The following is a 12,495-nucleotide window of genomic DNA, read 5'->3' on the forward strand; positions in this document are numbered from 1 at the left end:
TTGTTTCTAGGCCCCCACATTACCCATCTCTCAACGGGTTCGGACTCACAGCATTAACCAGCCTGAGGGGGAGAAATAGTTCTAACAACTATTGTCAATACATAATCCCCCCGAGTTTCTCCCCATAGGATTATCAGCATCCACATCTCATTTTTTCATGAGCAAAACTATTACAGAACACAAGGGTATACAATGAAGTGAGTAAATGCAGACCTTTCCTGGGATATTTCTTATTTTTACAAATTTTCTGTGTGTATGTGTGCCTTCAAGTCAGTCTTGATTCCTGGCTACTATATGGACACGCCCCTGCAGTTTTCTAAGCAACATTTTCTGAAATGGCTTGCCCTTGCCTTTTTCCTAGGCCTGAGAGAGAGGGACTGGCCCAAAGTCACACAAATGGCTTCCATGCCTAAGGCAGGACTAACATTCAGATTTATCCACTCCTAGTCTAGCACCCTGACCATAAGGCCAAATTAACTTACCACCAATCAACAGGTTTGCCAGGACCAAGTTCAGAAAACTTAAACTTCACTGTCCATATTCCTATAACTCCACAGTGATACATTAATATACCTAAATTACTGAGTCTGAAACTCTTTTACAAAGTGCAGCATAATTATGTAATTAAGAGGCTCCTACAGTACCGATATTCTGTTTTCCAAAGTATAGCTGAACTTTCTTTAAAAGTGACAACTAAGCTCATTCAATATTTTCTAAAAAGACTGAATTAAAACTTACCCAGTGTCCTTGACATAACTGGCAAAGCTGAACTGAGAACTAAGATAGAAACACAGTTCCCAATTATCTGTTAAAACAAAAAAGATATTATTTCAGTTAAAAGAAATAAGGTTTCTTTTTCTCCTGTTTAACATCTACATGAAACTGCTGGCTGACATCATTGGTTGGGTCAGGGTCCGTTATCAGTATGTGCAAGATACACAGCTGTACGTTTTGCTCTTAGGCTGGCCAAGCGATACTCTCAATGTCCTGTCCCAATGTCTGGATGCTGTGTGGGTCTGGATGGGGAGGACCACACTCAGGCTCAGTCCTGCCAAGACTGAGTAGATGTGGATTTTGGGGGCACCTGGATCTGGGGTCTTTCCATCTTTAGTTTTGGAAGGGGTTGCACTTTCCCACTGAAGACTGGTGCCTGTCTCTGGGGTTGTCTTGGACTCATAGCACTTGCTAAGAGAATAGGAGACAGCTGTGGCCAAGAGGTCCTTTGCACAGCTTCATATGAGGCACCAGTTGCATCTGTTCCTGGATGAGGAAGCCCTCTAGATTATCTCTTATGTCCTAGCCACCTCACAACTGGACTATTACAATGTCTAATCTACATGGTGCTGCCTGCGAAGACACTTGGAAGCTACAGCTTGTCCAGAATGCAGCGGCACAAGCAGTGATGGGCATGCCTTGGTATACCCATGTGACACCACTGCTTCATGAGCTGCACTGTTTGCCAGTAAGCTCCTGGGTATCACCTATAAAACCGTCTGCGGCATAGGGTCAGGTTGTTTGAGGGATCTCCTATCCCCCGTGGTTTCGGCCCATCTGAGAAGAGCTGGCAGAATTGGCACAGTCTGGATCCACTTGATTAAACACTGCCATCCATCAGGACCCAGGAAGCATGCCTTCTCTGTCACAGCACCTGCCCTCTGGGATTATCTTCTGTCGGAGAGCCATTTAGCTCCAACCCTGATGAGGTTTCAGAGGTCTTTAAAAACCTGGCTATTCTCCTGGGCCCTGGGCTAGGGTATTTGTGGAGCCCCGGATAACTTGGTTGTAGTGCAGTTTGTCCCGACACTTGCGTTTTTTATTGTTTTACTATTTTAAGTATAAGCTGCCCAGAGTCATTCTGGAGTCAGGCAGCTTCTAAATCATTAACTAATATTTGAACTGAAATTTTGCTATTTACATTAATCTACAATTCCTCTAACATTTTTTGCCATACAACTGCTTGCTTGCTGTCATGCAAGGTCTAAGGACTGCCTTTAAAATGTTTAAGCAAATCCAGAATAAACTCTGAGCAAATGAAAACCAAGGGGTCCCAACTGCTAAAGCATCAAATATGCTAAGCAAGGCACTGAATCTAAATTATAAGATACTTCTTGCCTGCAGGCTCAAAGTCTAACAGACATAATACAAACATCACTCCTGAAACCATTCACTTGCATGTTCAAAACTAATCCATGACAGACAAGTGTAAATTAATAATGTTCATAGGTGCTCATTGAACCTTAGGGCTCCAGTCTTCAAAACTGAGTGTATGGCTGCCCTTATCTGACCTCTAACCAAAATTTGCTTTTATGTACTTATTGTACAGGTGCTTATACAAGCAACATTATATTAATATAATGATGGGGAATAAAGAAGGCAGGTGTCTGCTATAGCTAGGCAGTAATTTACCACCAAAAGCTCTTGTTTTCCAAAATAAAATCTTGATGCTAGTAGAAGAATGTGTTGCCTTAAAGAACAGGATATAAAGAATTACAATAAACAAACTAGAGCTGATATAGCATCATTCTCTCAAAGAAACAGAAAATGCTGAGGCCTCTTTTCAAGAGGAGTTCTAAACACAAAGAAGTTGAAAAATTTGAAGGACATATGGCTTCCATTTCTCTTTTTCAAAATGCTGTTATATAAAAGGGCTGAGCAAACATAATGGTACTGCTCCACTGGTTTAATCAAGGGTCTTCTGTACGGTTGTTTACTTTCCCATTTCTGAGAATTCCTGGAAAGATTAAAGCAAATCTCACCCTCCTCACTCCTTTGAATACAAAAATGCCTTTTTAAATGGAAAAGAGAGAGAGAGAGAGAGAGGAAAATCCTAAATAATTTGGCTCATATTCATGGCTGTTTATAATGTTCCTGTATGTATGTATGTATGTATGTATGGGGCAGGGAGGGGAGTACTTACTCCTGGGGATGCCTGGCACCTTAGAATGCCCCTCACATACATAATGATTTTTTATTGCCATCTGGATTTTTATTTTATATTTTTATGCTGTATCTGTATTTGTATTTATATTTTATGTATTATTTATGATGATTGTTTTTAACTTGTTTTAATCATGTTAGTTCTATTGTAAACCACCCAGAGTCCCTCTTCTGGGGGGTGGGGGGATGAGCGGTGGCAAAACTCGAAAAATAAATAAAGAAATGTATGAAAATGTCTTTTTTAAAATGTCTTTTTTAATGTGTATGCAACTGTTTATTGCAACTGCACATGTTTCTGAAAATCAGAGCAGCCTCAGATTGAGAACTGCTGAATAGAATCACTGCTTAATTCATTCAAATTAAAGGAATCTAACTGTATTACTTGCAGTAACCAAAAGGGAGTCCCCCCCCCAAAAAAAAGGAGGGTGGGGGACTCAATCCTTCATCAGATTTTATTATGCCTGCCTCACGCGCTCTGCAATTTCAGGCCTTTTCCAAGTGAATGGATGCCATCCCAGCTAAGCCAGAGGTTTGTTCGTGCAAAGTTTTAACTACTCATCGCTGTCCACAAGCAAATCGGGGCAATTCCTGCCTGACACAATCAGGTTTGCCTTGGGGGAAGAAATGGGAAAAGAGGGGGAAGAGGAGAAGAAGACATGACCTTCTCAGGCTTTTTACCCACCTTTGTCATGGTTGTGTCATCCTTCCTAGGGGTAAAACCTCCAAAAAAACGTAGGCTATAGAAGCCAACAACAGAGGAAACCATAAGGTAGCTGTGAGAATTAAAGAAAAAAAAAGAACTCCCAAAGAATGCAAGCTTCAGAGTCCTAGAGGTCTTTAAGCCCAGCGAAGTGTGGAGGAGGGGGGGAAGAGAGAAAGAACATCCACTTTTGAGTGCCTGGGAATAGCTGACCTCTTGTTTTCTCTCCCCTAAGCAGGCATCTTAGTAAATTAGCAGCCTCCCGGAAAATTAGACAAAATACTTGTTAACAGACAAGCATGCCTAATGAAAGAAAGGATACAAAATCAAAATGATCTCAAGTGCTGCTCCCACGAAACCAAATGTGAACAGAGAGGCATTTCCTATGCCAGGCCCCTGCAATGATGAAAAAAAAAAAGTATTAGACAGAGGATGCCATTCTTCCACTTTTTTTTTTTTTTTGAAGACTGAATCCCTTGGACAATTCAATTATATATTGTTTGTATGAGGCAAATCTTGAGGCATTAACAATCACAGCAAATTTCAGGATCAGAAATAGTATTTCACCTATAGGAGCTGTATCAGGATACTCTATTTTGGGGATTCAAAACAAATGCAAAAATTCAAATAATTTGATAAATTAAAAAAAGGCTGTAGGGGAACTGGAGAAATTTTAAAAGCAGTCCCCTTAATTAGGTACTAGAATCCTGCAACAAAAGCTTAAAAAGAAAAGCATCTGTTGCAGGATTCTAGTACCTAATTATATTCCATATTTATTGTGTGAGTTTTGTCTTTGTCAGTGTTGACTCTGGCAACTACCTGGACAAATCCCTGAAATGTTCTTTGCAAGATTTTCCGAAGTGGTTTGCCATTGCCTCCTTAGGGCTGAGAGAGAGAGAGACTGGCCCAAGGTCACCCAAATGGCTTTTGTCCCTAAAGCTGGATTAGAACTCAGTCTCCTGGTTTCTAGCCTGAGTTTAACCACCACACCAAAACAGTGTGTGTGTGTGTGTGTATTTGGGTAAAGATTTACTTCTTTTATAGACTCACTTTTCAGGGCGCAAATCTGTATCTTCTCACTGTGAACTAAATTAGTCTGGGGAAATTTCCGATAAGCTAGATTGTGTGATCAAATTTGCCATTACTGATATCGCAAAAGAAAAAGACTTTACCCTTGATCCCTTTGGCATTGCAGTTTCATCAACCAACAGAACCAGAATATTGCAAGCAACTAAGAGCACTGAGAATGCCTGAAAAAGAAGCAGAAAATCTAAGAATCTGGCAAGTTTAAAACTGTTTGCTCCATTTTGCAGCAATGCCACAAACGCTTCTGAGGTTTAACAAAAACGTAAGGAGACAAACTGCAATTCCTGTTATTTGTGATACTCAACTCAGACACGTGCCTGGAATAAATTACTACCTTCAAGAGGCCAGGTGGGTCTTAAGCAATGTAAAGAAATTAGAGCTTACCGTTTCAATTAGCAGTAGTATCATTACAGCTGGGTACACAAGGTTCCTTTCCCATGCAGAAGCCTTTTTCCGTCGCTCTTTAAATAGAAGAGTATGTTAAGGTGGCTTGAGACAAATATATACAATCCTTTTAAAATTAGAAGCTCTGTCGCCTTAACATTAGCCAAACAAGTAGAAGCAGTCCAAGCATTCTGTAAGATGGACCACTAGAACTTCAAGAGCAAATTTCTGCCCTACTTATGTACTTGCAGATCAAACATCCTATCCTGCCAGCACCATATTCTCTACATGGTGCATCCCTCCCTCTCCCCAGCATAACTAGTAAAGGCTGAAATAAATCATTCTGAAGGAATGGCTCCTTTAATAAGGTTCTTTTTTCAAAAATGGGAGTACTTTAAGTGGAGAAGCTTTCAAAGATCCAATCCCCTGGGCTGGAGTCAGAAATGGGATGCTTCAGCAAGAGATAGGGCACAGTGAATTTCTTCCACTTTGTCTTAAATTATTGCATTTACAAATGGAGGTGTGTTATAGCAAAAAGATAGCATGAAAAAAGTCAACATCCCAACACTATTATTTATAAAATTTATTTTTTAATATAACTTTTCAGAAGAATTCTTCTTTGCAAATCAGCTAAACATTATACAACTAACACTTTAATGCAAATATGAACAGAACGCAAAGTGGATTAAGAGCCTCTTTTTTTTCCCGTTCTTTCATCTTTTTTCCCATTCTGGTGAGAGGAGATGGGCAGTGACAAATTTGAGGAAGGAAGGAAGGAAGGAAGGAAGGAAGGAAGGAAGGAAGGAAGGAAGGAAGGAAGGAAGGAAGGAAGGAAGGAAGGAAGGAAAGATTAAAGCCTACATTCAACCACTGGAGTCAACTGAAGGGAAATTCAGGACCAATTAAAGGAAGCTTCTTCCTTTAATGTATGAAACTTCTTCATACATTGCCTAATGTGTGAATTCACTATTGTTTATTTATTTGGTAAATTTATATAGCTGCCTGCCTCACATATGTGACTGAGTGGTGTACCAAGTTAAAAAACACAAAAAATAATGCAACAAAATAACCAAAACATAGCAAAAATCATTTTTAAAAAACATTAAAAACAACAAAAACAATTAAAAATTATAATCTGCAGGACAGCATACTGTTTCCCTAGTAACATAGCCACTTTATACGTTCCATACCCACATTCCTAGATCCCCTAGATGGCAAAGCCATGGCTTCAGGCCCTTCCAGAAGGCCAGCAAGGCTGGGGCCAATTATAAGATGAGGTGGCTAGTGACTAAAAGGGGGATTACACTAATTTGTGAAAGATAAGCTTACAAGTAACTGCTAGTATCAGAAGCATCATGTCTCTATATTCCAGATCATAGCAGATCCAACAAAAACAAAAGCCTTGCCCTGATGTCTGTGGCCTTCTCAAAGTCTTCTGGTTGGCTAGTGTGAGACACAGGATGCCATCTTAGACAGGTCTTTGATGTGTCATGACATGGCTTTTCCTATAGCCTTAACCTGATTTTATCACAGGTTCCACCCACCATCAGACAGGATGCTGATTAAAAAAAAAATAAGGAAACAGAACTCAAAATAAGAACAATATACTGGTACAGAGAGCCACGGTACAGAGAGCCATGGAGATCCAGAGGCCATTAGAGAAAAAAGTCCTTGACTCCCTCGGGTATAGGTGGGAGGGAACAGAAGACACAGACAGATTTGCAACACTTCATTAATACAGCCTATCTCAACAAAGTACTCTTCTAGTCTCCTTGTGGAATCTGCTTCCTGATCTGGTCCACCTTGAAGGGCTGACACTCTGGAATTGTCTAAGTATCACACTAACTGGATTTTCTCCAATATATGTTAAAACAGTCTTTGTAAGAGCAGTAGGTAATATTTTTTTGATACAGTACCTCCCCCCGCCCCCCAAAAAAGAAGTTTTATTCTAAACTGAAGCACAGTGGATACCAAACAAAAACAATGAGGCAATTACCCAATTTTGTTTTCATGCTCTTCACATTATTCAGCTCCTGTTCGAGTTGTTTCGTATTATATTCCACCGCGGAAAATACTCCTGTGCCAAAACAAAGGTACTGTCACCAAACTTCTCTATTAAAATATTCCGCCTGTAGTGCACAACAATTTTGCTAACTACAATAGAACTATAAGAACAACAGATTAAGTTAAGGAAACTGTGGAGTCCTTGGTGCTCTCTGAGCTTGGTTGTTTGCTTGCAGACGTTTCATTACCCAACCAGATAACATCATCAGTGCATCAGGACTCCACAGTTCAATGCTGAGCTACATCTATTCTCTTCTAAGGAAAACATCCCTGTAAGGTGTAAATCTGGTGTAAAACTGCACCTCTGAAACTTCCTTGGAATCTCAAACAAACCTAAAAAATTTACTTTTCACTACAGTAATGATATTAATCATTTCATATATCCTGAATACAAGTATTTGGATGCTCACAGTTTGTATCTGCCCTAATTTTACATATTCACCATTTATATGGGAAATATATCAGATAATATTTACACTGACAAAGAAATGACAACTCTTACAATAGCCTCCAAAATAATAGGATAAAACTACTCCCAGTAAATTTCCAAGGAGTGAAGCAACATTTCAGAGCAATCAAATCAGATCTCAGAAAGACAGAACAAGCCATTGAATGTGAGCTATTCAAAGCACCATGGCCTCTCAATTTTATTTCAAACAAGCACAAAAGTTTAATGTCTGCATTGTCTAGCCAATAAATCAAACTGGTAGACAGAACTTGTTCAGACTAGTCATGAAAAATTAGAAGGGATTCTCCAAGAAAACCACAAAGCAGCTCATTTAAGGTCAATTTAACAGTATTATTTTGTTTTTCTTCCAGCCCCAACATATTTCAGTACCTCAAAGGAAATTGTAGGAGTATCTATTTGCATTCCCTGTAGATGATTGGCAGTTCAACACCAATTAGTTCAAAATTACACTGTTACTAGTGCACAATAAAAACAACACCTTTCATCTTTCTTACATAGGTTAGAATACCTTCAGAGCTAATAACTTTGATCAAATAAGTATTTTTGATCCTGCTCCACCCGTCTCCTGGGATTCAGGAAAACTAATAGCTAAAAGCAACTTTTCCTTTTTAATATAAAGAAAGTTTTAGCTTTATTCTTTTTGTGCACGAATGACGTGGGTATTGAAATACAATACAGAAGAAACACTCTTTCTCTCCCGTTTCTTTAATAACAAAACAATTTATGCAGACTAACCACTGCAGGGGTAATTTCTCTACCCCAAACTTCCTGTGCCAATAAAATTATATGAAATTTGAAGTTCAAAAGTACACACTTTCTTAATTCCTTATGCTATCTTTAAAAAGCAAGAATTTTAAAAAACACAATTAATTGTAATTCATGTTTTTGCAGTTGGATTCCTATTCATATAATACTGAACTTGCCTGGATTCTAATTTACCTCCTAGGAAAGTATGAAAATCACTTCCAACATTTCTCCTACTTCTCAAGAGATGGGGTTCCACAGCCCTTTATTTATAGTAAAATCTGAGTTTCTGCCAAAGTGTGATTTAACATCTGTGACATGTTTCCAGTTTGATCTTATATAACTTTTTTTTAAATTCCCAGGCGATATAAACAAATGGGATTATATCCTATGGCATCATTCTGCATAATCTGTGGGCTCCAGAGCACCTCCAAAAGTTGCTGCAGAATTGTAATTTTAAGTTTTACCAAAGAGTCAAATGTTAAAATGCATGGAGAGCTATACTTAGTCTAATCTGCAGAATACATTACAATTTGCAGAATTTTTTTTTCCTAGCTTAGTCAAGCTCAATGGTTTGACTGCATATGGGAAAGCTACAGAGCAAGCCCTTTCACAATTTATTATGATTCAATGCATAATATTGCATTTATGTTCTACTAAGACTTGCAAAACATCTTAGTAAAAGACAACAGATGACCAACATTACTTATGACTTCTGTACAACCAGTTTTGTTTCTCGGTTGACTTGCTATTTATTTATTAGTTTACAATTTTTAGAATATTTATTGTAAAAGAATCGGCGTAATACAAAAGCTCCTGGGCCACAATCAGTCATTACACACATGCTGAAAAGGAGCACATTCATATGCCAGGATTCCTGAAACCAACTTCTGTAAATGCTGGACCACAACTCCCATCACACCTAAATGCAATAATACAAAAGCCAAGCTGTATCAAACACACTTACCATGTAACCTTCTCATTATAGCTTCTTCTTCTAGAGTGATGATATATATCTGCTCATCCAAGTCTTCAAGAATCTAAGTTCAGATATACAGATACCATACCAGATAAAATATTTGGAAATTGCACACAATTTACTATGAATGAGAGAGATAACTAGAGTCTTTACAAAGAAATAGGATACACATAAGACAAATGTGAATTGGTCTTCATTTGTCTAAAGTTACAAACTTCCCTGTTTAAACGGTACTCACCTGAAGTTGAGACAATACTAATAGGAAAAAATGGGAAAAAAATGCCTTGCTTTATGTAATACCTGCAGTTTCATTCTATGTGTTCCCTAAACCCTGAGGATTTATGACCATAAGTTAAATAACAATTTAACATTAACAATACTTACTGTTGGCTTTACAAGCAATTGTCCCATCACTGTAAACATACGGGAAAGTCCTACTGGTGTGCAAACTGTAGAGGAAGACACATATTATCTATCATTTTTTATTCATAATCCAAAATTCCAATAACCCTATCAAAACGTTTTTAAAAAGGCCAAACTCCTCATCTTCTTGAATAAGTTGAATTAGTATCTTAAATATGCAGCTATAATTAGGAAGTTTAAATCAACCTTATACCCTACATCTAATTTACATTTTTACCAAACCAGTAAATTGTCTAACAGCATATTCTATAAAATAGTTCCAGGAAAAAGGTAAATGACAGACTAAGATGTCATTGTATATTGGTGAATGATACGATGAAGGCACCAAGGCACTGTGGTGGGACAAGTAAATTCATTTACCTCAAATGCAATTTTCAAATGCAAAAACTAATGCCAAATAATACAAAGAAGATACTGAAAGCTCAATTCATGCTATCTTGATGATGCAATTAACTTCATTTGCGTATTGGAACTTCTAATCCTCTTGAAAACAGCAGCTTCTCATACTAAATAGGAACCCATTTTAAATTCAGGTTACTTTTTAAAAAAGCAGTGTTTGTAACACAGTACTTGTATCAGTTGATACACAGCATGCTGTATAATTTCCATGTGGAAAGGTCAGTTACCTGGATTTCTAGTTAAAAAGTACCTCAGAAAAATATGATATAAAAAACCCTGGAGATTTCAAACAACTCATACCTGAAAACTCAGAAAGATATAGGAAGTTCTCAAACTTGAAACAATTTAATTGTCTTTATGAATCTGGGCATGTTCAATCTATCAAACGTTTAATTCTTCAGTGTTCATTTTACAGAGATATCTGAAGTGCTCTTCTTATCCCCATACTGAAAATGTTGCCACTTTGTACAGATCAAGCTGTACATATTCATTGTAAATTAAAATTATTTACTGTTGGTTTATCATTGAATTATCTTACATTCTATACTGTATTTCTTATTTCATACTTTTTGTAGTTTTGGTGTTGAGTATAAATCAGAATTTCTATATATTGATCTAAGTATTATGATGTTACATCTTGATGTCTGTAATGCTTGGTACACACTTGACTAAAGAGACATGGAAAGAGCTGGGTATGGTTAGGCTCAGGAAGAGACGAATGAGGGAGGGGATAAGCTGGCACTCTTTAAAAAACTGAAACAATGATATAGAGCAGTGTTTCTTAAATCTTTTGCTCTCAGGATCCCTTCCCACTTTTAAAAATTATGGAGGACCCCAAAATTGCTTTTGTTCGTAGGGTTATATTTACCGAAATATTGATGCATTTGTAGAATATTTATTTATTGAATCATGTAAAAATAACAATATTAAACCCTTATATATTAATATAAATAAAATATTTTTTCATGAAAAACCCTGTATTTTTAACAAATGAAATATAAGAGAAATGACATTTTTTAAAAAAAATTTTGCAAATATCTTCCGTATCTGGCAAATGATTTTGATTTCACAGACCCCTGAGAGGGTCCTGGGGAACCCCCAAGGGTCCTCAGACCACTCTTTAAAAACACTGCTACAGAGGGTCCAAATCTGTCCTTTCTTGTTCCAGAGGACAGAACACAGAATAATGGATTTAAGTTACAGGAAGAGAGATTCCAAATAATCTCTGTAAGATGTAAGAAAATCTTCCTAATGGTAACAGTGGTTCAATAGTGGAACCAATGACCCAGTGAAGTGTTAGGCTCTTCAACCGCAGGCCTTCAGCTAGAAGCTATACAGGCATTTGTCTGGGATGATTAATATTGGCTTCTTTGCTGTTCAGGATATCATTAAGATGTTAGTGGTCCTGCATACATTTGGGCTGGACAGCAACTTAAATGTTACTCTCGCATCTTCCTTTATTTACTGTTTATGCTTCATTTAAGTTTTTTTTTTTAAGGGAGTTTGACTGTGTTGCTTCTTTGTGTAATTTATTTTATGACTGGTTGTTAGCTACCGAGTTTACCATTACGGCCTGGAGGAAGGATATGAGTATTTAAACTCACCATGAATCATATGAAGCTAAGTGAATTATTAGCTGCTTCATACGATTATGTTCTAAGGAATTTTTGAAATTCTGGAAGTAATGGGTTAACTATTTTAAAAAAATATAAATACTTTCATCAGTAACAGCTAAAGCAATACATTTTATAAAACCCAAGTTTTATAGGGCCATGCCAGACACTTGAAAGATGTGCTTTGAAAGCATGGCACTGCATGCAAAAAACTTCTCCTGGAAGTGTTACAACAGCTGCATCCCTTAGAACAGCAGTTCCCAACCTTTTTGGCACCAGGGACTGGTTTCGTGGAAGACAATTTTTCCATGGACCAGGGGGGATGGTTTCAGGATGATTCAAGCGCTTCCTCTTTTTCCTGACCTTTTATTCTTTTTTCTTTGCGCCATTTGGAAATAGCAGCCAATGGGCTTGCTTTCTCTGGCAGGAGGCTGAGCGCAGGCGGTAATGCGAGTGATGGGGAACAGCTGCAAACACTCAGGCTGTAAATTCACTCGGTCACCCACCACTCACCTCCTGCTGTGCAGCCCAGTTCCTAACAGGCCACAGACCGGTACCGGTCCACAGCCCGGGGGTTGAGGACCCCTGCCTTAGAAGGGGTCCCAAAAGCTTTCCCTGGCAGTCTGCATGTATGTGCACCTTCACCAACCAAACATGCATGCTTAGCCACCAACAAAATGGCTATGCATGCACATAA

General features: G+C 38.1%; 1 protein-coding gene across 4 annotated transcripts in view; it reads right to left on the bottom strand.

Moving 5' to 3' along the window:
• The window catches only part of LMBR1 (limb development membrane protein 1), a 57,829-nt gene that overhangs the window by 14,622 nt on the left and 30,712 nt on the right, over positions 1-12,495 (bottom strand). For all 4 annotated transcript variants that reach the window (XR_010067927.1, XM_063303382.1, XM_063303381.1 and 1 more), the window contains exons 8-15: positions 9,748-9,812; positions 9,352-9,424; positions 7,104-7,184; positions 5,108-5,184; positions 4,810-4,887; positions 3,960-4,033; positions 3,620-3,710; positions 739-805 (exon numbers count right to left, since the gene is read on the bottom strand). Coding sequence is in view for 3 of the 4 variants with exons in the window: in XM_063303382.1 (XP_063159452.1) it covers positions 739-805; positions 3,620-3,710; positions 3,960-4,033; positions 4,810-4,887; positions 5,108-5,184; positions 7,104-7,184; positions 9,352-9,424; positions 9,748-9,812 (606 nt within the window). In the remaining variant the exon portion in view is untranslated. The remainder of the gene's footprint in view (positions 1-738; positions 806-3,619; positions 3,711-3,959; positions 4,034-4,809; positions 4,888-5,107; positions 5,185-7,103; positions 7,185-9,351; positions 9,425-9,747; positions 9,813-12,495) is intronic.

Source organism: Candoia aspera, chromosome 4 (assembly GCF_035149785.1).
Source record: "Candoia aspera isolate rCanAsp1 chromosome 4, rCanAsp1.hap2, whole genome shotgun sequence".
Lineage (NCBI taxonomy): Eukaryota > Metazoa > Chordata > Lepidosauria > Squamata > Boidae > Candoia > Candoia aspera.